Below are 27,627 nucleotides of genomic sequence, written 5' to 3' on the forward strand. Positions count from 1 at the left end.
TGCCAAATTAACCTCTGACATATGTACCATTTAATTAGCACACGCGGTACTGTGTTTTGAAGCTTGTGGGCCGTGCATGTACTCTACTGGTCTAATGCCATCACTGAAATGGACATGCCAACTACCGTTGGTGTTCGGCTTGTGGAATTTCTTTAAAATATTTTTTTCAAAAAATTCAGAAAACGTATGCTCGAATTAAAAAAATCAGAACTATGACCCCGGTGGCCCCCCTTTGGCAAAAGAGGAACTCTTCGGTCTAGCTTAGGCCGAAGAGAGTTCTTCGGTGTACACACTAGGCCAAAGAGAGGCAGATATGGGATGAAGAGTGGTTGTCGGTGGAGGAGGAGAGACCTGGGGCACGATCCAAGTGCCGGAGAAGGCCAAGATGAAGGTGCGGACGCACCCCTTCGGTCGTTGTCATGCTGCAAATGGAGAAGAGGTGAGGGGGCCATTGGCTTAATGCTTATCAGGGAGGGGGCAACGTGCCTCGGCACCAGGGAGGCGGAGTCACCACGGTGCCTCGCCGGGGAGAGGCCACCGACAATGAGGCAGTCGAGGGCGGCGGCTTGATTGGGGATCGAGCAAGAGGGAGAAGAGAGAGTGGGTTGGGTGGGGCGTTTGCGAGAGAAAACTAGTCAAAGTGCCCACATGGCGTTTTTTTTTGCCCAGCTAGCTCCTGAGAAGCGGGGCCCATTTGTCATATTCGTGCGCAGAGCGCTTTAATCCGTCGATCAGTGATTTATTAGAAAAACGTAGACATGGTGTTTTTTGTTAAAAAAAATGTAAACTAATGTTTATGATAATCTGGTCTACAATGTGGTGGGTTCTTGCAATTAACTCAGATTTGATAGATGGAAATGCATATGTATGGATGGATGTGTGATGTTTTTTGTCATGTGTGTGCTGTTCATGACAAAGTTGACGCCAAAGTTTTTGCCATGTATATGTTTGTCTCAAAGGCTTCAGCACACATCGATGAATGCCTTACTAGGCCACATATCACACGGATGTTGTGGTTTATGTATGTATTTTCTTACTAGTGTCGATTTTGTACATGTGCGATTGGCAATGAGCTGGCCAATGAGCCTTCGAATTATGGGCTTGAAAGTATTTCTAACCTCACTCATCGTGCGTGGTATATTGAGAATGGGTGTGCAAGAAGCAAATCTTGTTCACTTTTACTTATTTTCTGTAATTACCAAGCTAGTGAGCACGCCTTCAATAATTGTCATAGGTTATACCAACTTTGTGCATCAGGGGGCACCAAACAGCCACCGAGACGATGTACGACGAGCGGTTCGCGGAGTACTTCGATAGAGAGGGCCTACTACCCTTGGTCCTCCAGTTCAAACATGCCCCATCACAGGTCAACCATGTGATAAATAGATCATGTCATTACTTAACATATATCGTAACTCTAACCCTAGTTCTTGCTACAAACCACAAGTATGTTGGCTACTACACATGATAAAACTCATACCACCCTACATTCCATCATTTTTACAATGGATTTAAGAGAAGTCCGGATATAATTGGTTAGTTGGAATGATCGTTGGAAGTTTTTGGCACAATTAGCACAATACCCGGACTTCTCTGGATGTTTATGGCACAATTCTGGTTGCATACACCTACTATAGACATGTTGTCTGAACTCTAAATCTTGATTGCAAATAAAAATGCGGAAGTAAATTCAAAGGAAAAATTGCACAAGGAGCCATTCCAAACATGGTTCCTTCTATACCATAGCAAAATGCACAATTTTGGTAAGCGTCCTGTTGGAGGCTTTCCCTGTCACACATGCATATGCATGCATGGACACAAAGAAACACGCAGAATTGTTGTCTAGCTTGTTTCCTGACGCTACGAAAGGGCATGTGGGTTTGGATGCTGCCATTGTGATGAATTATTCACCGTTGAATCCATTTGGACTGGTCAGCGAGGCGGCAAAAATGCAGCATGTTGGACCAGTCGTCCAGTCGGCAGGTGCCAATTCGCCAAACACATCGCTGTAGATGCATGCATCTTATCCTCAGCTGATCTTCTTGGCTGGTTGGTCTTCTTCTCTGACTAGTTAGATACCACTCCAATATATAGATGCTTCAGTGCATCGATGAATCTGTACATATATGCACCATGGGGCACACAGAGACGCTGGGTGCAGCACACCGAAGTGGACTCAAATCACATCAAAGCCACACACAGCCGACAAGATGAGGATGCACTCACACGCCTTGCTCGTCGTCCTCCTCTGCTCTCTCCTCGCCGGCGCGGGCAACGCCGAGCCCTCTCCAGACCCGACCTACAAGGACTGCCACCCGGGCGACAAGGCGGCGCTGCTCGCCTTCAAGGCCGCCCTCGGGGAGCCCTACCACTTGTCGGGGTGGACATCCGACAGCCCCTGCTGCGACTGGAACGGCGTCACCTGCGACCACTTCACCGGCCGCGTCGTCAGCCTCGCCGTCTTCCAGGACGCCAACATCACGGGCACCATCCCCAGCGCCCTCGCCGGCCTCCCTCACCTGCAGGACCTCACCTTGCGCCACCTCCCATTGCTGTCGGGCCCTATACCGCCGGCGATCGGCAAGCTCTCCAACCTCTCGAGCCTCCGCATATCCTGGACGGCCGTGTCGGGCCCCGTCCCGTCCTTCCTGGGCTCGCTCAAGAAGCTCACCTTCCTCGAGCTCTCCTTCAACTCGCTCACCGGCGCCATCCCGGCGTCGCTGGGGACCATCCCCAACCTGTCCGGCATCAACCTCAGCCGCAACCGCCTCACCGGCGCCATCCCGATGTTCCTCAGCAAGTCTGCGGACCAGGTCTACCTCTGGCTGTCGCACAACAACCTCACGGGGCCCCTCCCGGCCGGGTTCGCCGCCGTGAACTTCGCGCACCTCGACCTGTCGCGGAACGACCTGACCGGCGACGCGTCGGGCCTCTTCGGCCGCGGGAAGGAGTTGCAGTACATCGACCTGTCCCGCAACGACTTTGATTTCGACCTATCGGGCGTGGTGCTCCCGGAGCAGCTCTACTTCGTCGACGTGAGCCACAATGCCATCCATGGTAGCATCCCGGCGCAGGTCGCCAACTTGTCCAACCTGCAGTTCTTCAACGTCAGCTACAACAAGCTCTGCGGCCCCGTGCCGACCGGCGGTAACATGGCGAGGTTAAATCTCTACAACTTCCAGCACAACAAGTGCCTCTGCAGTGCTCCCCTCCCTCCATGCAAGAAATAGATAGAAATACAACAAATGACTTTGACAGAGTAACGAGATGTTGGTATTGCCATGTCGATCAATTCGACTGTACATTGATGTCTCTCTGGATTAAGAGTTGTGCTGAAATAAAGTCAAGATGATTATGCTTTCCACCAGTGTAGCAGTGAATTTATAGATATACTGTGTCGAACTAACATGGTCTTTCTATACCATTGAAAAATGCACACTTTTAATAAGCATCATGTTGGACACTTTCCCTGTCAAACATGCATGCATGGACTGATGAACACATAGAAACACCAAGAGTTGATGATGATGTTCATGTCGGTACTGACGGCATGTGGGTTGGATGCAGCCATTGTGGTGAATTATTCCTCGTTGAATCCGTTTGCACGCGTCAGCGAGGAGCAAATGCAGCATGTTTGACCAGTCATCCAGTTGGCACTGCCACTTCGCCAAACACATTACTTGCGAGGGGCGAAAAAACGCCACCCAACCCGAGCTGGCAAACTCGGCCCAAACGTCCGGACTGACCGGCACCCCTATATCCAGCTCATATATATGTGGGACGGATATACAGACGCTCAGACGCATTTGGACGCGTCCGACACGTCTTCTTGATGAATGGGCCCGAGCTAAAACCCGTAGAGGTCCAACGGGCGCTTCCTCCGGTTTAGGTGAGGACCGTCTGCTTCGCTGTACCACCCAAGGAACCAAGTCCGGCTATTTAAGTCGGACGGCAAGGTAACCCTAGCCTCGTCCCATTCTCACCCCTCTCGGTCGCGCCACTGCTTCCCCCTCCTCTCCCTAGTCCACTTCGAACCGAGGTATGCCGATGCTGCCATGGTCCACAGCAAGATTACCTACTACAACTTATTGACTCCTGAGCTCCAAGCGGAGATCCAGACGGCTACAACAGGCTCTGCACAACTTTCAGCACAACAAGTGCCTCTGCGGTGCTCCCCTCCCTCCATACAAGAAATAGATAGAAATACAACAAGTGACTTTGATAGAGTAATAACGAGATGTTGGTATTGCCATGTCGATCAATTCGACTGTACATTGATGTGTCATATGTATGGAGAACACATTTTACTCATTTCAAATATTGGTCCTCAATTTAAAAAAAAACTTCTACTTCAGGAAACTACTTTCCCTAATTTCTAAAAACTATCACCTTAGAAAAACAATTTCACTCATTTCAGAAAACACATTGCGCTCATTTTGCAAAACTAATTTTACTGCGGATTTACGAAATATATTGAAACGTACTTCACTCATCACAAATATCAATTTCCAACACTGAAAAATTCAGTTTCACACAAAATATTGGTTATATTCCACTTTTTTCAAATACCTTATTTCACTCATTTCAGAAAACACATTACACTCACTCAATTAAAATACTATATTTCACTTGTTTCTGTCGCTACTAACGGAATGTGGGGTGGATGCTTCCATTGTGATGAATTGTCGGCGAGTCAGCAAATATGCAGCATGTTTGACCAGTCGTCGAGCGACCAGTCGGCAGTGCCACTTCGCCAAACACATCGCTTGCGACCAGTCGGCAGCTGTAGTCTGTAGAATGTAGATGCATCTTATCCTCAGCTGATCTTCTTGGTGGATCCATGGTTGGTCTTCTTCTCTGACTAGTTACATAATACCACTACAAAAGTAGGTGGTCCGAGTGCATCGACGATCCAGTCTGTATACATATATGCACACAGAGACGTAGGGCGCAGCACACCCAACTGGACTCACATCACATCGAAGCCACACTCAGCCGACAGGATGAGGATGCACTCACACGCTTTGTTCGTCCTCCTCCTCTGCTCTCTCCTCGTCGGCGCGGCAACCGCCGAGCCCTCTCGGGAGCTTACTTACAAGGATTGCCACCCTGACGACAAGGCGGTGCTGCTCGCCTTCCCGGACTCCTGGTCCTCGTCATGGGCGCCCGACACACTCTGCTGCGACTGGTTCGCCGTCGCCTGCGACCGCTCCACCGGCCGCGTCGTGGGCTTCTCCGTCTTCCAGGACCCCAGCTTCACGGGCACCATCCCCAGCACCATTGCCGGTCTCACCCACCTGGAGGACCTCTTCCTGCACCACCTCCCGGGGCTGTCGGGCCCCATACCGCCGGCGATAGGCAAGCTCGCCAACCTCTCCAGGCTCGAAATCTCATGGACGGGGGTGTCTGGCCCCGTGCCGTCCTCCCTGGGCAAGCTCAAGAAGCTCACCCAGCTCGACCTCTCCTTCAACTCGCTCAGCGGCGCCATCCCGGTGTCGCTGAGGACCATCCCCGGCATCACCCTCAGCCGCAACCGCCTCAGCGGCGCCATCCCCCAGATGTTCCTCAGCGAGTCCGCGGGCCAGGACGTCTACCTCGACGTGTCGCACAACAACCTCACCGGTGCCATCCCGGCCGCGTTCGCCGCCGTGAACTTCACGCACCTCGACCTCTCGCGCAATGGCCTGACCGGCGACGCGTCGGGCCTCTTCGGGCGCGGCAAGGAGCTGCAGTACATCGACCTGTCCCGCAACGCCTTCGATTTCGACCTGTCAGGCGTGGTGGTGCTCCCGGAGAAGCTCTTCCACCTGGACCTGAGCCACAATGCCATCCATGGCAGCATCCCGGCGCAGGTCGTGGACGTGGCCAACCTGCTGGCCTTCAACGTCAGCTACAATAGGCTCTGCGGCCCCGTGCCGACCGGCAGGAACATGGCGAGGTTCGATCTCTACAACTTCCAGCACAACAAATGCCTCTGCGGTGCTCCCCTCCCTCCGTGCAAGAAATGAAGGAATTATCTGGTGGATTTGACAGAATAACGAGATGGTGGTATTCATATGTCGACCAATTCGACTGTATTGATGTCTCTGGATCAAGAATTGTGCTGAAATAAAGTCAAGATGATTACATATAGAGAGGTAAAGCTGCCGGCTAGCTTTGGTACTTTGTTTTTACCGGTGTTTTAAATAGCGGACCTCCAGATCAGTTATAGCGAACTATTTTGTACATGAGACCATTTAGTGATACCCTGCTTAAAAGGTTATAGCCGGCTATTTAAAACTATGGTTTTTACTGTCTGACTAAGATTTATAAGTGGAAATTACAAGTTATCTGGTGTAGTTCAAAGATCCTAGATAATTTGACCACGGTCAAAATTTAGTTTTACATTATAATTTTTCTTTATTTCCTTTCTGATGTGTTTTTCCGTTTTAGAAGTTTGCAATTTTTTAGACAGATCGACGGTGCAAATAAAAACTTATCTCTTGTTTAGAAAAGGGACATATGTACAATTTATGGACCCACCCTTCAGGTCTTACGTGGTCAAAAAGTCAACTTTGTTTATTTTGACCACTAAGTTAACCGTTATGACAGGTGGGGCCCACACGTCGGCATCCTCCTCTCTCTCTATTTGGCATTTCAACAAACACCTTTTGTGCATTGGACAGCACCACCGCACCGACCGTGTGGACGCCAGGCGAGGCCTGCTCGCTGCCTTCTATCGAGGTGAGGATACTCCACGGCCTCCTGGGCTTCCCGAACTACACCTTCACACGCTCATGGTGGCCATGGCCAGGAACACAAGGTGTTTCATGAGCTGCACCTTCAGTCGGGCAGCACCACAACACCTTCAATTGACGAGCGCAGCGGCCCACGGCAAGTCTAGTTCGGTTGTTGCAAAATTCAGATTTTAAAAATATTCACATAAATTTAAAAAAATATACGTGAATTTAAAAATATTGCTATTTTTTAAATCATAACGTTTCGAAAATGTGTCTGATTTTTTTAAATTAAAATTAAAAAAACTGATCTAGAATTTGAAATATGTGTTGACAAATTTAAATTTGATTCTGAACATTGGGAAAATACTACAAATTAAAAACACCAATAAATAATAATAATAATAATAATAATAATATCGAAAAAACAAATAGAAAACTACACCAGAAATGAAGAAAACCTGAGGAAAACCCAGCAGAAAAAATGAAAAAAAATCCAGAGAAAAAAACGCAACTATCTACACTAGAAGACGACGGATGTGCGAAGAATAAAAAAAATTGAGGGCTTGTGCGAAGAATAAATTCTACGCCACTACGGTAGAATAGTAAATTTCTCCAAAGAGCCACATAACTCCTGTGAGGAAAAGAAAGAAGAAGCCCACCTTAGTTAGTTGGAGGCCATGCCCATGATGACGGCCCATGTCGCCCAGTACTAGAAAAAAAAAACCATGTCGCCCATGATGATGAGCGTGTCCTGCAAGCAGCCGCCACCAATCCAGTTCCATTGCCTAAAAAAAAAACCAATCCGGTTCCTAGTCTGCGCAGTGCCCGCGCTTTCATCATAAATCATAAGAGCATCTCCAACAGACGCCCAATCGAGCCGCGCGCTAAATTCTCAGCTAGCACGCACATCGTCAGGGGTGCCTCCTCCTCGATTGTTTCCTGTCTGCCGGTCCCCGTTGGCCCTGGCCGCTACAGCTACGGCAGCGGCGGCCATGGAAGCACTGCCGCCGTGGCCGCAGGCGGCGGCTGCGCCGGAGATCCACTTTCGTTTCCGAGGAGCACTGACCCTCAGCCTCGAGCTGAAGCCGAGCGACCAGCCGCGCACCATGCGCCTGCGTGGCGGCCTGGTCTTGTCCCATGCGCCGCGCAGGGCCGGGCCGGTCGACGTGACCAATCAAGTCGTCAGGAAGCTCGACCTACAGTTGGAGATCACCGATCACGCCGTCTTCCAGTCTGGCAAGGACTTCAGCCAACTCATCCACGATATGCTCGCCGCCGCGGTCAAAAGGGAGTACGACGACCTCCCCGCCAACGCTACGGATTCAATCCATATGCCCCTTGACCTAGCCACGATGATCGTTGAGTCGATTGGCCGCGGGATCGACGAGATCGTCGCCGCCGGGGGCGTCGTCCCTGGCTACGAATTAGATCTCGAGCTACCCCAGGCCTGTATAACCCTGGTCTACGAGCCCAGGGCGCTACTCCTCGCCTGCAAAGAAGCCGCCGCTGCGGAAACCAAGGCTCCCACCGGAGTTGTGGCACTCTGTGGCCGAAAGCGCCGCCGTGAGGCTGATGACCCGTGCGTCATCTGTTTATTGGACTTGGAGAGTGAGGAGGACGACGAGGAGCAGGTCCGGCTGCCGTGCTCACATGCCTTTCATACACCGTGCATCGAGCTGTGGTTCGACAGGGCGTCCACGTGCCCGACTTGCCGGCTTGACATTATGGAGTGCTTTAGCTTTGCCAGATCAGCGCCTCCAAGGAGTTCAGATATCCCCGAGGCGGAGATAAACCATTCCTAATTGATGTACACGAAGGTGATAGATAGTTCATATATTCCGAAGGTGAAGAATTATAATTAGCCAACCCTCAGCAGTATGTAGATCCCATAGCCGAAGATGAGCAGATCGCATCATGAGACGGGCGCGAATCTTTCATGAAAATTCAAACGACTGTGTGATTTTGGTACCGGCCGGGTACCATACCTCAAAGCATTATATAGTTGCAGGCTTTTATTAGGATATTCCGTCTAGTTGATTCACGGCCAGTGCATGTGTGGTGTGCCATGCGTGACATCGACTCTTCAAACACTGACACCCATAAACACCACCTTTGGATAGTTAGATTTAGAGATGTGTTTAGCTCTCATCTAGATGAGAAATAAGTATTTCCCATCTAACTCCTGCATTATTGGATTTGACGCGAATATCCGTATGGATGATTTGCTCCCATATTCGTGTCCGTGGACTGGTCTCCTCGGTCCGCGGACGGATACCATGTCCGGTTTGGGAGTCAATGTAGGAGATGCCCTTATCAGTTGAATGAAAAATGAAGATGGGGGTTGGGGGATTGCAGATCGAGGAAACAACCACAATGTTCTGTACTGTCATAAACTATAATACGTTGCTTTGAGATTGCTTGGGGAGGGGCTAGATTCATGTGGAGCCATGCTGCAAGCTCGGAGTTGAATTTTGGACCATCGTGGGGATGATTCTTTCTTTCGGTATGCAGGAAAAATAATCTGAATGTCTAAGTACATGTGTGTATACATTTTCTTTTGCAATTGATCTCCAAAGGGAATGGAATATAAGCTGGGCAGCCTGAATTTGTAGCTTATTTTTTTGACTTTATATATTATCTTATACTCTCTTTGTTCCTAAATATAAGTCTTTTTTATAGATTTCAAAATGAACTACATACGTATGTATATAAACATGGTTTAGAGCATAGATTCACTCATTTTGCTCCATATGTAGTCCATATTAGAATCTCTAGAAAAACTTATATTTAGGAACGGAGGGAATACATATTTATGAGGGGTTTTCAACCGAACTAATCCCCTGTTTGATATTTCCCCAACTTCTTGCTTTTGGTTCTTGGGGTATATGACTAGTCAGGGAACTAACCCATTTGCCACCAGAACCATTGGGGTATATAGGATTTTCAACCTAATGAAGACCCCTGTTTAGTAGTAGAGAGTGGCTTTTCTATACCCAGGTTTGGTGCACCCACGCTGCACCCTCTTATCTAGCCCGTCCATGTTGTACTGCTTTTCTCGAGATCTGTTCCAAGAACAACTGACACGTCAGAGGTTAAATTATGATTAACAGAGGGAATAGTGCACTGTTTGTCCTATGTGCTCTGTCTCGACTGTGCCCTACAGTTGTTGCAGACTTAAGACACAAAAAGGTGGGGTAGCACACAGACCACATAAAACTACAGAGAATGTGTCGTGGAATTGTCACGGCAGATGTCCTCGTGCAAGGACTTAGTCGTGGAGCCATCGCAGTTAGGAAGCTTAAAGGGGTTAAGCGGGACAAGGAACACGAGGGTTATACTGGTTCGGCCCCTTACGGTGAAGGTAAAAGCCTACGTCCAGTTGAGGTGGTATTACTTAGGGTTTCGATGACCAGGGAGCTAAGTCGCTATGCCTGGCTCTCGATCTGTTGTCTCTCTCCCTGAACCGCCGCCGGGTCATCCCTTTATATAGAGAGGTTGACGCCCTGCGGCTCTCAGAGTCCCGGCCGGCTTATACAGTATCCGACTCGGACTCTTAACTATTCTTGCCTTACAGTACAAGTCTTGCCGTAACGGCGGTTTATCACTACGGGCCTTAAGCCGCCTCCGGGTCTTAAGCCCACTACTAATCCGCCATCCTCAAGCTTGGTACTGGGCTTCACGTGATGATCCTTCTGACGTAACCCAGCCCCTCCTGGGCGGGTGACTCTAACAGTTATATCCTCAACATTAGGCCCCAGATTGATTTGAACCGGTTCATGTCAATCTTCAATCCCTTTGAGAGAAAATCTTTCGGCTTCTGCTTGTGCGAAGGTTATAACCTGCCGTGACGTCATCTTCTGGATTCCTGGTAACCCGCCATGACGTCATCTTCCATTAAGTTCATTTTTTATTCTGTCATATCCCAACGGATCTTATCTTTAACGGCCATCCCGAAAATCGAGGCTTTTTCGTGGCAAGATAATCACGTCGTGGCCTCCTCGTTTCTCGCGCCCATTTATCATCCGTGCCTTATAAATAGGCCCGGCCCATAAGCCTTCGTCTCCCTTCTCTTCCATCGTCTTCCTCTTCTGACGCTCCCGAGCTCGAGCTCCGCCGCCGCCGCCGCGCCCCTGGTCTTCCTCAACCTCGGCCGCTGCATCACCCTGAACTGGTCCAGAGAAACGGCGGCCTCCTCCGCATCTCATCAGCGCCAGTAAGTCCTTGCCACTCCATATAGTAGATTTGCATTAGGGTTCTGCCGTTCTTCCCCTGTTCTTCGTAGTTCATCCCGAGTTCTTCACAGTTCTTCCACCGCGACCCCCTTTGATCCAGAAAGTAGGATAGAACTCCTGCGGTAGTGGTTTTGCACCCATTTCCAGTACTAGCAGATCCCTCTTGCTTGCAAAAAGACCTCATTAGATCTTATGAACTTCTCCGTGCCAGTTTTTAGGTCTAGAAAAACTTTCCTTTCTAGACGACCGTTTGATCCAAAATAATTACTGCGATCTGTGAAACCTGTTTGTGCCACACTTAGTCAAAAATTGCATCTGTTAGCTATGGCGGCTCATATCTCCGGTTTAAAAGAGGCCATGCGCTGTGAAATTTCCGGCTCATTTATGATAGAGTTTTAAACAACTTGAATTACTCATGATGCCCACAACGGCTTAGATAACCCGACACAATTAGCCATATATCATTAGGCCCCTTCATAAGCCACCATCTTGAATACTGAACTGGAATCTTCCTCCGGCTTATATTTGAACCGGACATTTCCTTTTGTCATAGGCTTTCGTCTTTCACAATGCCGCCCAAGGCACCCATTACATGTAACTGGGGGAGGTCCAATGTTACTGATGACACCTTAGATGATTTCGTGAAGACGGGTTACCTGCCTAAGAAGGAGGTCATGTCCTATCGTGCCCCTGACCCGTCGGAAGAAAGACCTCAACCAAGAGATGGAGAAGTTGTGATATTTGCTGATCACATGAGCCGGGGTTTTGCACCTCCCGGCTCAAAATTCTTTAGAGACGTTCTGAATTTCTTCGATCTGCGACCTCAAGACATTGGACCCAATTCCGTGTCGAACATTTGTAACTTTCAAGTGTTCTGTGAAGTATACCTTGGAGAAGAGCCCAGCCTACTGCTCTTTAGGGAGCTGTTTTATCTAAACCGCCAGAACGAGTGCGCCAACGGGCCTAGCTTGGAACTTGGTGGAATTTCAATCCAACGACGGAGAGATTGCCTCTTTCCTTATGCTGAACCGCCAAGCCACCCAAAGGACTGGAACCAGACATGGTTCTACTGCCAGGATACTTCTCTGGCTGATGAGAACCCTCTGCCCGGCTTTCGCGCCCTACGTCTGGAGTCAAATCACCCCTTGCCAGACAAATTATCTCAAGCTGAGCGACAACCGCTTATCCCCACCATCAACAAGATTAAAGCTCTTCTGGGAAATGGTCTTAACGGTGTTGATTTGGTCCGGGTCTGGATTGCTTGGCGGGTGATTCCCTTGAGCCGCCGCCCCGGCTTAATGTGTGATTACACGGGCCAGAAGGATGATCCTCTGCGGCACAGCCCCAACGACTTACCTGAGGATGTCGTTGACGACATGACCAAGTCCCTTCTGAACGAGAGCTTGGCAGACTGCGGGAGGACAGGCTTAAGTCCCTTCTGCAAAGCTAACCCGGCTCCGGCGGTAAGCTACTGATCTGAGCACCTTACTTTTCATTTTAACAATTTTCATCTTAACCTCAAGAAACCTTTGTTGTATTTTTCAGGCAAATGATAAGTTCTGGAAGGTCAGATATGACCATGAAGCTGCTAAGCAAGCCAGGAAGGTTAAGAAAGCCGCCAGGAGAGCCGCTCCCCGCAAAAAGGGAAGTAAGCCTAGCGCCTCGGACCTGCTTCACCTGGAAGACACCTCCGAGTCAGAGGTAGCCCTTGATTCTTATGCTCTTCTCTTGTTTGTTTTTTTGTTTGTTCTTAACCACCTTATTGACACTAATTATCAGCAGGAGGACACCGGAGCGAGTAACCCGGTGATTGAAGAGGTAACTATACTTTCCTCCGACTCGGAGCCCTTGCCAAGGCTGAAAGTCCGAAGAGTAACCCGGAAAGTAAGATTTTCCCATCCTTTAGCTTATCAAGATCCTCAATTTCTTTTGAAGCAACAGATTCATGAGAGCCGGAGGCAAACCCGGGCCAGCAAGGATGTAGATCTCTCCTCCGGCTTACCTGAAGCATCAAGGAAGCGCCGGACCGAGGTTATCTCCAACTTATATCCTTTTCATCCTTTGGCGGGCATCACTCGTCAACCACTCAACTCTTCTGATTCAAACTACCAGAAAACTTCACCTTCCTCCGGTGACTCCATGCAATCTAACTTGCCGGCTTTCAAGACTGCACCCGGGTAATGATGATCATCTTATTTTGTGCTTATCTTACTCATGTTTTTGCACTAACCTTTTGACTTTCAGCGCACAAGCAAAGCTCAGCAAGAGGGCAAAGAAAAGCCACCCGGTCGAAGAACCGGTCTTGATTGAACCCAACGCTTCTGCTTCTGAGCCGCCGTCTGCACCAGCTCCAGAAACCACCGCTCCAACTGAACAACAAGCCATGGAAGATGCTGACAACCCGGAGATCCCCAGCTCAGCTCAACCGGCCGATGACCCGGATGTGGTGATTAGCCGGACCGAATATGTTGAGCCGGGAAGACCCACTGTGCTGGCCAGATGCTCTGCTAAAGAAGAACTGCTGGAGCGCCGCAGGGCCAGACTGGATATCACTGACTATGCTAACTTGAGCATTGGAGACATTGTTTCTGGTTACATTGGTCAAGTGCACAACAGCCGGGACCTGGAGATTGACATGGTGAAGCAGATACAGCAAAAATCTGAGGTACAACTCTCTTGCTCACTCCATAGTCATCCTTACCATGCTAGCCCCCAAGTCTATTACTTATGATAGAATATGTTGTAGACTTAATTCTGGCTTACCTTCATGAACTGGCACTATAAATAGAATCCGTCAGCATACATTAGCCCCCAAGTGCCAAGTGTCTTTGCTTGCAAAGTGCTTGGGACTTTAATGTTGCATGATAATTACTCAAATTGTAACCCAGAATTTGTAGAGGCTGCCTGCAAGAAATTTGAATCGAAAATCTCTGAGCTGAAGAACCGCCTGAAGACTCAGGAAACTGAGACCCGGAAGGCCAATGCCAAATTTGAGTTCAGTGTTGCTGCACAAGAAAAACTGAAAGAGAAATTTGAAACAGAAAGAAAGACTTGGGTCGAGGAGAAGACTGCCTTGCTCAGCCAGGCCGAACAAGCTGAGGCTGCTCTGACTGAAAGAACCGCCGAACTCTCCGGCTTAAAACGCCATGTGTCACAGATGGTCTCCGCAATCTTCGGTAAGTCATTCTGCAAGCTTTTAATAAGTTTACATTCTTTATGTCTCATAAGTCCCACCATTGCCATCAGCTCATCTGACGTTATTATGCAGGTCCCAGAAGCTCCAATTTGAATCAGAACGTGCTGACCAAGCTAAAGGCGGTTTACACCTTGGTGGAGCAACTCTACACAGGGTCACAACGTGCTTTAGCCGTTGTGGCTCTGTCCAATGAGGTTCCCACTCACCTGGCAGACTTACTCAGGCGGCTTGCCGTTCTTCCTCAGCGCTTCCAAGAGCTGAGACGGGCTTCTGCGAGAGCCGGAGCTATAGCTGCTCTGAGCCGGGCCAAGGCGTTTCTCCCAGAGCTAGACCCGGCCGACATCGCTCTTGGATACCCCAGCCTGAAGGAAGACGGTACCCCTTTTGACCAGAAAGACTTTGCCGCCTGCGTGAAGAGCGTGCGCCCGGTGGCCACCTTGATTGGGAATGACACTGACCTTACCAAGTATCAGTCGGGCTATGACGCGGAGAATCAGAGGATCCCCACTCCACGCTATGAAGCAATCAGTCTGATCCCTCCGACTCGTAAGCATACCTTTGCCCCAGAAATTGACCCGGCCGGGTTAATCGATGACGAGGCTCAATTTGAAGCTTTGAGCGGCATTGACTGGAAATCATCAACCTTCCAGGTCATGGGAACAGCCGGAGGAGCGGAGAGGGATGAGCCGGGAGCTTCAACCCAACAAGCACCTTGATTTCTTTAGGTGGCTCATGGTTACACCTTAAAACAATGCCTCACCATTTGGACTCGGGGAGTCCTGTAATAGAGTAGGACAAACACTTAATTTTGTCGTGCCATCGTGCACGTGTAGAGTGCTTAATTCCATTGAAGCTGCTCCTTTATATTCCTCCGGGTTATGTTCGATCATCTGCCTTCCTTAAGTTAAAGAGCTGTCCTTAATTGTCCTGCATAGAAAATAAATCACAAGCCTCTGGGCGCTTTACCGCACTGAGAGTCATATACTTTACATATAACCCGGAATATGAACCAAAGTCACCAAAGACCGGCCCTCAATTATATCCTCGAGGTAACCATAATAGCATACTTACAAGCCTTCAAGTATACTTCCGGTTTATGTAACCCAAATAATGAGGTTGAGAACTCCACTCCGGTTCACCAGCATCGATAATGCTTATTGTGTGCTATCAACATTGTTAATCAAAGTTAAGCCGGCGGAGTAAGGACCGCCCTTGCACACTGTTGATATGATCAAATCAACTTGTTGCAAACCAAAAGATCAAAACTTAGGGGCTTCTGATTCGAATACGACCAGAGAACCGTCCCAAAGGGGTTAAGCTAAGATTCGAATGCGATCATATAGCCCCCAGTGGCTTTGGCGTTGCCGATCAAGAGGGTACCGACAGCTATGTTCTCTTTGGTTTGAATACGACCTATGTTTGAACAGGAAGCCCCCAAATGACCTTAAGAGTTGTTTCACGACGCTGATTCGAATACGATCCATGTCGGTTCCCAAAGGGGGTTGAGCTATGATTCAAATATGATCAAGAAAAACTCCCCAATGAGCTCGGCAATTTGCCAATCAAGTGGGTATCGACAGCTATGTTCTCTTTGGTTCGAATACGACCTATGTTTGAACAGGAAGCCCCCAAGTGATCATATTGTTAACGGCTAGATTTGAATACGATCATAAGCCGGATCAACCTCCAAGTGAACATGTAATGTTGTAATAGAGATAACAATAACACATTTGCCTTTGGAGGAGAGAAGGACAGAGGTCCTGCTTTATTATTTATCATAATATATACATGGCTATAGAAATATGTACATTATGAGGGCCGGTGGCTCAAGTGTAATAAGGCCGAAGCTGAGCTATGTTCCACGGCCGACGGGTCTCTTCCTCCGACTTACGTGAATCTTTGTGCTCCCGAACATCGATAAGGTAGTATGACCCGTTGTGCAAGTTCTTGCTGACCACAAAGGGCCCTTCCCAAGGCGGGGATAACTTGTGTGCATCTGTTTGATCTTGGATGAGCCGGAGCACCAGATCACCTTCCTGGAAGACTCTGGACTTAACCCGGCGGCTGTGATAGCGGCGCAGGTCTTGTTGGTAAATTGCCGAGCGAGCCGCTGCCACATCACGCTGTTCATCCAACAAGTCAAGAGCATCTTGGCGCGCCCGCTCATTATCCGCCTCAACATAAGCCGTCACTCGAGGCGAGTCATGACGGATGTCGCTAGGGAGGACCGCCTCCGCTCCATAAACCATGAAGAAAGGTGTGTAACCCGTAGACCTGTTAGGAGTAGTATTGATGCTCCATAACACGGAAGGTAACTCCTCCACCCAACAACCCGGCGTCCGTTGCAAAGGGACCAAAAGCCGGGGCTTGATGCCTTTCAAGATTTCCTGATTGGCTCTCTCAGCTTGACCATTGGATTGAGGGTGAGCCACTGATGAAACATCAAGCCGAATATGCTCTCGTTGACAAAACTCCTCCATGGCGCCTTTAGACAGATTAGTACCATTGTCAGTTATAATGCTATGTGGAAAACCAAAGCGAAATATCACCCTCTTCATGAACTGAACCGCTGTGGCTGCATCACACTTACTAACTGGCTCTGCTTCAACCCACTTTGTGAACTTGTCGACTGCCACCAAGAGGTGGGTCTTCTTGTCCTTGGATCTTTTAAAAGGCCCAACCATATCCAACCCCCAGACCGCAAATGGCCAAGTGATTGGAATCATCCTCAATTCCTGAGCCGGCACATGAGACCGTCGCGAGAACCTCTGGCAACCGTCACATTTACTGACCAAATCCTCTGCATCAGCATGAGCCGTCAGCCAATAAAAACCATGACGAAAAGCCTTGGCCACAAGGGACTTTGAGCCAGCATGATGGCCATAATCCCCCTCATGAATTTCACGTAAAATTTCTTGACCTTCCGCAGGGGAAACACAACGCTGGAAAGTTCCAGTGACACTGCGACGATGCAGCTCACCATTGATAATTATCATTGACTTAGACCGCCGGGTTATTTGTCTGGCCAAAGTTTCATCCTCAGGCAATTCCCCCCGGGTCATGTAAGCCAAGTATGGTACTGTCCAGTCTGGGGTAATGTGGAGAGCCGCCACCAACTGTGCCTCCGGGTCAGGGACAGCCAGGTCTTCCTCTGTAGGCAACTTAACAGAAGGGTTATGCAAAATGTCCAAGAAAGTATTAGGCGGCACCGGCTTTCGCTGAGAGCCCGGCCGGCTTAATGCATCAGCCGCCTCGTTCTTCCTGCGATCGATGTGCTCTACTTGGTAACCCCGAAAGTGTCCAGCAATGGCATCAACTTCGCGGCGATAAGCCGCCATGAGAGGGTCCTTGGAATCCCACTTGCCTGACACTTGTTGAGCCACTAAATCTGAGTTGCCAAAGCACCTTACCTGGCTCAAGCTCATCTCCTTAGCCATCCGAAGACCATGGAGCAAGGCCTCGTACTCAGCCGCATTGTTAGTACAGGGAAACATCAACCGTAGCACATAGCAAAACTTGTCACCTCGAGGGGAAGCTAACACAACTCCAGCCCCCGAGCCCTCCAATTGCCTTGACCCGTCGAAGTGAATAGTCCAGTATGTATTATCCGGTTTCTCTTCAGGCACCTGCAGCTCTGTCCAATCGTTGATGAAATCCACCAATGCTTGAGATTTGATAGCAGTGCGTGGCACGTATTTCAGACCATGAGGCCCAAGTTCTATAGCCCACTTAGCCACTCTTCCTGTGGCTTCTCTGTTTTGGATGATATCTCCCAGGGGAGCGGAGCTAACCACAGTGATAGGGTGACCCTGGAAATAATGCTTAAGCTTCCGGCTTGCCATGAATACCATAAACCAGCTTTTGCCAATGTGGATACTGTTGTTTGGACTCAATGAGTACTTCGCTGGCGTAGTAAACCGGCCGCTGAACCGGATACTCTTTATCCTCTTCCTTGCGCTCCACCACCACAGCCACACTGACGGCTCGTGTGTTAGCGGCTACATACAGCAATAAGGGCTCCTTGTCAACAGGAGCAGCAAGAACTGGGGGCTCAGCCAGCTGTCTCTTCAAATCCTCAAAAGCAGCATTAGCAGCATCATTCCAGACAAAGTCATATGTTTTCTTCATCAACTGATACAATGGCATGGCCTTTTCCCCCAAACGGCTTATAAATCGGCTCAAAGCAGCGATGCGGCCCGCCAGACGCTGGACGTCGTTTATGCACGCCGGCTTAGCCAGAGAGGTGATTGCCTTGATCTTTTCCGGGTTAGCTTCAATGCCTCGGTGAGAAACTAGAAAACCCAAGAGCTTGCCTGCGGGAACACCAAAAACACACTTGGCCGGGTTAAGCATCATCTGGTAAACCCGAAGATTATCAAAGGTTTCCCTAAGATCATCTACCAGGGTCTCCTTCTCCCTGGATTTAACCACGATATCATCCACATAGGCATGAACATTGCGCCCAATCTGGTTATGAAGACAATTCTGCACACAACGCTGGTAAGTCGCCTGTGCACTCTTGAGCCCAAAAGGCATAGACACATAACAGAAGGCTCTAAAGGGAGTGATGAACGCCGTCTTCTCCTGGTCCTTAACTGCCATTTTAATCTGATGGTATCCAGAATAAGCATCCAAAAAACTTAAGCGCTCACAACCCGCCGTAGCATCAATAATTTGATCAATACGGAGGAGAGCAAAAGGATCAGCCGGACAAGCTTTGTTTAGATCCGTGTAGTCCACACACATCCGCCAGGTGCCGTTTTTCTTGAGCACGAGCACCGGGTTAGCTAACCATTCTGGATGAAAAACTTCAACAATAAACCCGGCCGCCAAGAGCCGGGCCACCTCCTCACCAATGGCTTTCTGCCTCTCCTCATTAAACCGCCGAAGAAATTGCCTGACCGGCTTAAATTTCGGATCAATATTGAGAGTGTGCTCAGCGAGTTCTCTAGGTACACCTGGCATGTCGGAAGGTTTTCATGCAAAAATGTCCCTGTTCTCACGGATGAACTCGATGAGCGCACCTTCCTATTTCGGATCCAGATTGGCACTGATGCTGAACTGCTGAGATGAGTCACCTGGAACAAAGTCAACAAGTTTAGTCTCATCAGCTGACTTAAATTTCATTGCCGGCTCATGCTCCGTGGTCGGCTTTTTCAAAGACGTCATATCTGCCGGGTCAACATTGTCCTTGTAAAACTTCAACTCCTCTGTCGCACAAACAGATTCAGCGTAAGCCGCGTCACCTTCCTCACACTCCAAGGCTATCTTTCGGCTGCCATGAACCGTAATGGTCCCATTGTGACCCGGCATCTTGAGCTGCAAATACACGTAACACGGCCGTGCCATGAACTTGGCGTAAGCAGGCCGCCCAAATAAAGCATGATACGGACTTCTTATCTTAACCACTTCAAAGGTTAATTTTTCCGCCCTGTAGTTGTACTCATCTCCAAAAGCCACTTCCAGCTCAATCTTACCAACTGGATATGCCGACTTACCAGGCACCACACCGTGGAAAACAGTATTGGACTGGCTGAGGTTCTTATCAATCAGCCACATACGACGGAAGGTCTCATAATAGAGGATGTTGATGCTGCTGCCTCCGTCCATGAGCACTTTAGTGAATTTATATCCCCCAACCTAAGGAGCCACCACCAAGGCCAGGTGACCCGGATTATCAACCCGGGGAGGGTGATCTTCCCTACTCCACACAATAGGCTACTCAGACCATCTTAAATAGCGCGGAACCGCCGGCTCAACAGCATTCACAGCCCTTTTATGAAGCTTCTGATCTCGCTTGCACAGACTGGTGGTAAACACATGATACTGTCCACCATTGAGCTGCTTTGGATTGGTCTGGTATCCCCCCTGCTGCTGCTGCTGATGACCCTGGCTGGACTGCTGATTAAAGCCCCCTTGACCATTCTGAGAATTGGAATTTGAGCCGCCGCCCGGGCCATGAAAGCCGCCAGCGCCTGAGCCGCCGCCCGGGCCACTGTTGCTATTGAAAGCATTGGAATTTTTAAAGGCCTTCATGATTGCGCAGTCCTTCCATAGATGAGTGGCCGGCTTTTCCCTAGAGCCATGCCTTGGACAAGGCTCATTCAACAACTGCTCAAGCGTCAGGCCTGACCCGCCGGCACGGGGAGGTGGTCTCCCCTTACGCCGGTGGTTGTTACCCTGTGAACTGGTGTTGGCCACAAACTCCATACTGCCATCAGCCTTACGCTTATTGCCTCCCTGGTTCGCCGGGTTATGCTGGGGGCCCTTGCCATTGCCATTCCGTTTTCCCTTCCCCGTCCTTTCATCATCTGACGCGGGATCCTTGGTACTATCAGAGTCGGCGTACTTGACCAGAGCCGCCATCAGCGTACCCATATCATTGCAATCGCGCTTGAGTCGCCCGAGCTTCATCTTCAGGGGCGCAAAACGACAATTCTGCTCCAACATTAATACTGCAGAGCCGGCATCCATCTTATCAGATGAATGTATTATCTCTTTAACCCGGCGGACCCAATGGGTTGTAGACTCACCCTCCTGCTGCTTACAGTTAGTCAAATCCACAATTGACATAGATTGCCTACATGTATCTTTGAAGTTTTGGATGAACCGGGCTTTTAGCTCAGCCCAAGACCCGATAGAGTTCGGTGGCAGCCCTTTCAACCAAGTGCGGGCAGTCCCATCTAACATCATGGTGAAGTACTTGGCCATTGCTGCTTCGCTGACCTCCAGCAACTCCATAGCCATCTCGTAACTCTCGATCCATGCTCCGGGTTGTAAATCAGCCGTGTAATTAGGTACCTTCCTAGGCCCCTTAAAATCCTTGGGCAGACGTTCGTTACGGAGAGCCGGCACCAGACAAGGAACACCTCCGGTCCTCGCAGGTATACCCGCGTCGATGGAATCCGTCGGATGAGCCGGGAGTGGCTGGTAAGCCGTCAACTGAGCCGCCTGTTCCGCCTCTTGTCGTGCTCTGTCTTGGTCTACCGCGTTAAAAGCTCCATTATGAACCGGGTCGTGGCCAGGAAGCAAGTCACGGCGTCGGACATTGCTTGAGCCGGTCGCTGAGTCCATATGCCTGCTATAACTCGGGCTCCGGCCTGGACGAGGGGTTGAATGAATCCTGTCCCGGCTATAAGAATATGCCTCCTGTTGCGCCAGAGCCGTCTGAAGAAGTTCTCTGACCCGGCGGGTTTCGACCGCTGTTGGAGAGTCGCCCTTGATTGGGAGAGCCGCCAGTCGCGCCGCAGCGGCGACCATGTTTTCCAACGGGTTGGCATAATGACCCGGTGGTATTGGCACGTACTGAGGCGGGGTGGTGTTCACGCGGGGAGGCCCCATCACCTGCGGCTGAACCGGCGTTCCAGCCCCGGGTGCCGTGATCTCTGGCGGGTTACTGGGCCCTGCACCAGGCGTGTTGAAAAGGTTTCGAGGATCGTAAACCGGAGGGAGTCGAGATTGGGCCTTCTGATGCCTCCTTCTCATGATCTCATTGGACGCGTTCTGATCCATCATGAGCCAGAAAGACTGCGCCTGAATCAGCTGAGTCTAGGCGTCGAGAGCCGCCCTTTCTGCAGCCATCCTGATCCCTTCCGCCGCCAGATCCTCCTTGGCTTTTGCTAGATCCAACTTTAACTGTGTCACCTCCGCGTCATGCTGAGCTTGATCCGCCGGGGCGACCGTAGCGGTTAACAGGGCCGTCATCTTGTCTGTGAGATCCATCAGCACCTGAGCCGGCGAGGGCACAGGGCTTCCTGCCCCGGTGGTGGGGTTTTGTACAGGTTGTGCGCCAGCCATGAAGATTCCAACCCGGCTTGGCGGCTCAAAGGGGTCCGGAATACTGTCGCCATCGGAACAACCCCTGAGCCTGCCATCTTGAAGTTGGTATAACGAGTCGGTCTCCTCTGTGGATGACTCGTCATCAGAGCGAGCGGCCGTCTCATCGCCAGATCCAGATCCCTCAGAGAGTCCTTCATGAACGCATCCCACGAAAGCATGCTTCAAGGCAGGCAGAGCCCGGGCGGGTCGTGCACGCTGAGCCGTCTCGACGAGATCGGCGCAGAGGTCCGGCTCAGGGCCCGGCTCACCAATCTTGCCAATGAAGACATGGATTCCGCCGAAGGGGACCCGGTACCCGTACTCGATTGAGCCGGCGTCGGGGCCCCAGTTTGCATCGTCGATGTAGAGCTTGCCGCGACGACTCTTGGTCATCCGGCCCACAGCGTATCCCTTGAGCCCTTCGAAGCTGCCCTTCAAGAACTCAAATCCACCGTGCGCTGGCCCCACGGTGGGCGCCAACTGTCGTGGAATTGTCACGGCAGATGTCCTCGTGCAAGGACTTGGTCGTGGAGCCATCGCAGTTAGGAAGCTTAAAGGGGTTAAGCGGGACAAGGAACACGAGGGTTATACTGGTTCGGCCCCTTACGGTGAAGGTAAAAGCCTACGTCCAGTTGAGGTGGCATTACTTAGGGTTTCGATGACCAGGGAGCTAAGTCGCTATGCCTGGCTCTCGATCTGTTGTCTCTCTCCCTGAACCGCCGCCGGGTCGTCCCTTTATATAGAGAGGTTGACGCCCTGCGGCTCTCAGAGTCCCGGCCGGCTTATACAGTATCCGGCTCGGACTCTTAACTATTCTTGCCTTACAGTACAAGTCTTGCCATAACGGCGGTTTATCACTACGGGCCTTAAGCCGCCTCCGGGTCTTAAGCCCACTACTAATCCGCCATCCTCAAGCTTGGTACTGGGCTTCACGTGATGATCCTTCTGACGTAACCCGGCCCCTCCTGGGCGGGTGACTCTAACAGTTATATCCTCAACAGAATGCGTGTAGATTTTTTTACCGAGAGAGAACGTGCCAGTGAGAAATTCAGGAGAGAGAACTTGTCAGAGACAAGTGAGAGAGAGACGGGAGTATTTTTTAAAAGAAGTGAGAGAAAGAGTCCATCAGAGACATGCATACTCTACATTTTCTACTCCAGATTTTTAAACAAGAGAGAGAACTTGTGTGTCAGAGAGAGGTTTTTGTTTTTTAGGTGAAAGAGTGCGACCTATGAGAGAGAGGGCATGCAGAAGAGAGTGCTTGTGTGAGAGAGTGGTAAAACCGGGTGAGAGGAGAGAGAGATGTGCAGGGAATCTTTCGGTGTTCATGTGGGCATAGAAAGTAAGACAGGTAATCAGAACAAATGGTTTGAAAAAGTTCTGCCACGCAACAGGCCAGCGCACACATCTATAGGATTTCAAACGGCTGGATAGGTGGGTGCAGCGGGGGTGCAGCAATCTTGGGTATAGCCACTACTTTCCCTTAGTATTATAACTGTTTTCTAACCGGATGAACAAGCCAATGTGAGATATTTGAAGAAACTGAACCATTTTCAGTTCCCTTCCAATCAATCATCCCAAGGTGAGTGAGATATTGAAGGAAAACAGACTTGATCATCATCTATATGTTCCTCGCTTCCAGTGCCTCGAAAAAGGTTAGTAAAACACGAGTATGACTAACATTGCAATAAAATGAAGGAAATAGTTACCAGATAAAAGTTTCACCAGACTCAGATCATGATAATCACTACAATTGGAAAATATATTTATCTAAAGAACATCTAACTAGATGAGTTCAGATTGTTCTTTCCTCTACAGGTATCAAGTTTCAAATGTCATACAACATCCACGCATTTACAATTCACACATTATAAACAAAGGCAGTGCTGGTAAAACCGCTGCACCCTTCTTTTTCTGTATCAACTCAGCATACACAGAATTCTCCAAGAAACACCCAAACACTTGGGGGACCAAACAAGGCTTCACAAACAATGTGGCCGCAATGACTTCAAACCAGGCTCAACGACTAATTTGCAGATAACTAGAACTCAAGGCTTCGCTGAGAAGAGGTTGGGGTAGGAGAATGGATCGTCCTCCAACGATGTTGATCTCTGAGGCACATGAGATGGCGCATAACCCTCAAAGTCATTGGAAAAAGAGTCCTGATGATCAAATACCGGTTTCTGCTCAGTTTGATGATGACTTTCCTTTTGGCTACCATCACTGTGGCTCTCATAAACCCTAGTGTTCTTCTTTAGATCGGCAATGCACAGTTTTGCAAGGTTTGCAGCAGCACGTGCTGCCGATGCAGCTCGCTCTGCTGAATCAGCAGCTGTTTGGGCAGCTGAAACCACGCCATCCATATCAATATTTTCCCCGCTCTCTATAGGAGAGATCGAATGCACCTGTTCTGGACGCTTCGAGAACATGTTGAAATCTTTGGGTGTTTGGGGAGCAGTCACTTCATCAACTGACCTTGTGAAGAATTCTTGCTCTGTTGGCTTCACTTGAGGAGAATTTAAGGGAATCGAGTCACTTCTCTCCATAGAAGAAGCAGAAGCAAATGGTGGGGGAGAGACAAAAGGAACAAATTGCTTCTTTTCATCTGGCAAAGCTGGCATCCTTGGCTGAGCAAATTGTGGAGAAACTGGGGGTTCTGAACTTTTCAGATAATTATATAAAGCAGCATCAGCTGTTGGATTCTCTTCCAAGTCAGGTGGGTTTGGGAAATCATGAGCAGCCGACTGTGAGCTTTGCACATGTGGACCAATATCTGGGGTTGATTGAGTACCAGAAGCTGGACGAATTGCTGCTTTTGGGACTTCAGGCAAATCCAGTGAGTCAAAGCCGCCATCAGATTGATAATCTTCACCAGGTTCGTCAGCGGCAGTTGCAGCTACTGGTTCCTCGTGTTTCTCCTTTGGAAGTGGCAGTGTTGAACCACTGAAGTAGGTTGGTCCATTCTAATGAAAGGAAACATGTTACAAGGTGAGATTCAAAATAATGAACCAGCCATAGTTTCTTGTATGTAAACACTAACCAATAGATCTTCATGGGGTTTAAGATATTCTGTCTCTGTTTCTGATGGATCCCAGTCGATCTCATGTTCCTCAGCAATCTCCTTCAGCAGTTTCATCTTTATATCTACTGGAGGAGGACGGATTGAAAGTAGTTCAATTATCTGCATAGGTATTGATTCGAATCGTGTCAGCATCAATCCAATGGTTAAGTAACATAAATAGATTACTTCTTATCATGGAAGTTGGCATATGACCTGACGGTTGACCCCAGAATCCGGCATAAGTTCTGCAGCTGCAGCAACAAACTCCTTCCCATATTTAGTTGCAAACATCATTTGGACTTGCATCAGTTCAGGCAAATCTGAACACCTAGGAGCAGCAAAACAGATGCTGGATATTGCCTCTTTGAGATCTATAGGGCATTCCCTGAAGCAGGAAAAGAAATTTAACAGGTTAGGACAACAAATTTAGCCGCAAGCCTATGGAAACTGTATAACCACCACATTTGAGAGGATACACTTCACCAACAAATTGATTAAGGATATATGAAGGATAATTTATTTCTGTGCCTCCACCCAGGGAATTCAGTCTAGACAGATGGAGACCCAAAGAACTACACTGCACAAACAGCAGTATGCATATAAAACCAGGTCTTTCCTTCGGTTTGGAGAAGGTCAAAAGGAGGCAACAATCTGATGCTTACTGGCCACCGGATATGCATCAGTCTCGCTATTTACATAAAAACAAAGATCTGACATAATCTGTTACAGAGACGAACTAAAATTATGCATTTCATTACATTTTCAAACAAATGGGCACATGCGCTTTTTTTGGGAAGAAAGCCAGGTTTTAAATTGAATAGCAATGGCATTCATCACATGCCACATCCATCATTCAACTGCAAAAGCAAGTGAGCACTAACAACAGACTTGGGCGAACTCTGGGACTAGAGAGAGCTATAAGTTGAGTATGCCAAGAAAAAAGAAGTCATTATTTAGTCACAAACATCACTTGGACTTGCATGAGTTGAGGCAAATCTGAACACCTAGGAGCAGCAAAACAGGTGCTAGATATTGCCTCTTTGAGATCTATAGGGCATTCCCTGAAGCAGGAAAGGAATTTAACAGGTTGGGACAACCAATTTAGCTGCAAGCCTATGAAAACCGTAGAACAACCACATTTGAGAGGATACACTTTCAACAACAAATTGATTAAGGGCATATGAAGGATAATTTAGCGGGTGCCTCCACCCAGGGAATTCTGTCTAGTCTAGACAGATGGAGACCCAAAGAAGTACTACAATGCATCGTCTCACTATTACAGAAAAATAAAGATCTGACACAGAGTAATCTACAAACGCTTAGCACATATGGTTACTGAATAAGAAGAGGACAGGGCAGGTGACAAACTTTTGGGCCTCTATGACGGGCAGGCGAACGGCGACGAGCTCGCAGAAGAGCTCCAGGATCTCCTGCGCCGCCATCATGTTCTCCTCCCGGATGATGTGCTCCACCTGCGACCACACCACAGAGAAGAAGCGATTAATCATCAATCCCCACCCCCACCCCCACCCCCAAAGTCCAAGAACCTAATCCCCCTCTGCTGCCCCATAAGCAAGCCCACAGTAAGCGTACCCTGATTCTGGCGGTGGCTTCCTGGCCGGCCTCGAGGAGCTTGGCGATGTCCCGGCGCATCTGGCGCAGCTGCAGCTCCCGGCGGTTCCGCAGCAGCTTTATCCGCGGGATGGACAGCTTGAGCAGCGTCTTGCTGCGTTTTTTCACCACCCCCGCAGCAGATCAGGAAACGGATCGAATCGAAATCTGAGCAAGAACTCAGCTCCCAGGGAAGAAAGCGTACCACTTGGCGGCGCGGAAGCCGCCGCCGCCGCCGCCGCCGGCGCCCTTGCCGAAGAAGGCTTCCAGCATCGACATGTGGGTAATCGAGTGGAGGACGCGGCTGGCGCGTGGGTGGGGTTTCGATCTAATCTAACGAGCGACGGCCAGAGCAAGGAGACGAGCGATGGTGAGGGAGGGGTGAGGGGGGTGTGCCGTGGCCCGTGTGCGCGTGTGCGCGTAGAGCCCTGCCTGGATCCACCTGCTCCACCGCGAGGAGAATCTCGACCGTCCGTCCGGACACGTGGATGAGCGATCGGGTTGGGTGGCTTTGTTGTCTGGGACTTTGCTTCGCTCCAAAGAAAACTATGATTCCGTCTCAACTCTCAAGTAGTAGTACGTTTCGGTGTGTTAATAAGATTATTATAAGTTAGTTATTAATCCGTTTGACCAAACAATTTTTCATGTTTTGGCGTTTATTCGGTCCACTTTTGACTTACTAAGAGCATCTCTAGCGGAACCCAAAAAATAGACCATCGACGAAATCTTAGTGGAGTATTTTTACTTCATTAAGTTTTAGCCGGACCTAACTAGTCTCCTAAATTTAGCGGAGCAAATTTCCTTTTGCTCAAGTTCATTTCATTTTCGGCCTCTAATATAAACTTAACTATTTCTTTATTTTATTAAACGACATCTTGATATGCCGAAGTACATAACTTGCCAATTCTTTGCTAAGGGAACTGATAAAAAAATCACAAGAAAAAAAATACACACTTACTAGAAATCCAACTCCCATAACTGCTCCCACTA

General features: G+C 49.2%; 4 protein-coding genes across 10 annotated transcripts; 3 read left to right on the forward strand and 1 right to left on the reverse strand.

Annotated features, from left to right (window-relative positions):
- The first annotated feature begins 2,123 nt into the window (after window positions 1-2,123).
- LOC109768179 (polygalacturonase inhibitor) lies at window positions 2,124-3,362 on the forward strand. Its single transcript, XM_020326912.4, has one exon. The coding sequence runs from the start codon at window positions 2,127-2,129 to the stop codon at window positions 3,228-3,230; it is 1,104 nt and encodes a 367-aa protein (XP_020182501.2). The 5' UTR covers window positions 2,124-2,126; the 3' UTR covers window positions 3,231-3,362.
- Window positions 3,363-4,915: 1,553 nt separating this feature from the next.
- On the forward strand, window positions 4,916-6,142 carry LOC120976987 (polygalacturonase inhibitor-like). Its single transcript, XM_040404715.3, has one exon. The coding sequence runs from the start codon at window positions 5,004-5,006 to the stop codon at window positions 6,006-6,008; it is 1,005 nt and encodes a 334-aa protein (XP_040260649.1). The 5' UTR covers window positions 4,916-5,003; the 3' UTR covers window positions 6,009-6,142.
- A 2,915-nt stretch (window positions 6,143-9,057) lies between these two features.
- Window positions 9,058-15,005, forward strand: LOC141042517 (uncharacterized). Of its 7 annotated transcripts, none has more exons than XM_073511165.1 (8): window positions 9,959-12,414; window positions 12,497-12,652; window positions 12,734-12,769; window positions 12,893-12,982; window positions 13,064-13,128; window positions 13,196-13,616; window positions 13,851-14,127; window positions 14,220-15,005. In XM_073511165.1, exons 1-8 carry the CDS (start codon window positions 11,521-11,523, stop codon window positions 14,861-14,863), a joined length of 2,583 nt encoding a protein of 860 aa, XP_073367266.1. In that variant the 5' UTR covers window positions 9,959-11,520; the 3' UTR covers window positions 14,864-15,005. The 7 variants fall into 7 exon arrangements, with proteins under 7 accessions (XP_073367262.1, XP_073367266.1, XP_073367265.1 ...); XM_073511164.1 differs by having other exon boundaries at window positions 11,373-12,414; window positions 12,731-12,769; XM_073511161.1 differs by having other exon boundaries at window positions 9,058-12,414; window positions 12,731-12,982.
- An 8,701-nt stretch (window positions 15,006-23,706) lies between these two features.
- LOC109768174 (uncharacterized) lies at window positions 23,707-27,175 on the reverse strand. The gene is made up of 6 exons (XM_020326907.4): window positions 26,843-27,175; window positions 26,620-26,752; window positions 26,395-26,498; window positions 25,240-25,411; window positions 25,006-25,146; window positions 23,707-24,928 (listed from the first exon to the last, which is right to left on the reverse strand). The coding sequence occupies exons 1-6, from the start codon at window positions 26,914-26,916 to the stop codon at window positions 24,014-24,016; spliced, it is 1,539 nt and encodes a 512-aa protein (XP_020182496.3). The 5' UTR covers window positions 26,917-27,175; the 3' UTR covers window positions 23,707-24,013.
- Window positions 27,176-27,627: the final 452 nt, after the last annotated feature.

The sequence above is a fragment of the Aegilops tauschii genome, chromosome 3 (assembly GCF_002575655.3).
Source record: "Aegilops tauschii subsp. strangulata cultivar AL8/78 chromosome 3, Aet v6.0, whole genome shotgun sequence".
In the NCBI taxonomy this organism is placed as follows: domain Eukaryota; kingdom Viridiplantae; phylum Streptophyta; class Magnoliopsida; order Poales; family Poaceae; genus Aegilops; species Aegilops tauschii.

Excerpts from the sequence above, each read along its gene's own strand:
- LOC109768179 (XM_020326912.4), top strand. The coding sequence starts at position 2,127 with ATGCACCATGGGGCACACAGAGACGCTGGGTGCAGCACACCGAAGTGG.
- LOC120976987 (XM_040404715.3), top strand. The coding sequence starts at position 5,004 with ATGAGGATGCACTCACACGCTTTGTTCGTCCTCCTCCTCTGCTCTCTC.
- LOC141042517 (XM_073511159.1), top strand. The coding sequence starts at position 11,521 with ATGCCGCCCAAGGCACCCATTACATGTAACTGGGGGAGGTCCAATGTT. Across the intron at positions 12,653-12,730 it reads AAGACACCTCCGAGTCAGAG|CAGGAGGACACCGGAGCGAG; the intron begins GTAGCCCTTGAT and ends ACTAATTATCAG. Across the intron at positions 13,129-13,195 it reads GCTTTCAAGACTGCACCCGG|CGCACAAGCAAAGCTCAGCA; the intron begins GTAATGATGATC and ends TTTGACTTTCAG.
- LOC109768174 (XM_020326907.4), bottom strand. The coding sequence starts at position 26,916 with ATGTCGATGCTGGAAGCCTTCTTCGGCAAGGGCGCCGGCGGCGGCGGC. Across the intron at positions 26,753-26,842 it reads GGCTTCCGCGCCGCCAAGTG|CAAGACGCTGCTCAAGCTGT; the intron begins GTACGCTTTCTT and ends GAAAAAACGCAG. Across the intron at positions 25,147-25,239 it reads ATTCTGGGGTCAACCGTCAG|ATAATTGAACTACTTTCAAT; the intron begins GTCATATGCCAA and ends ATACCTATGCAG.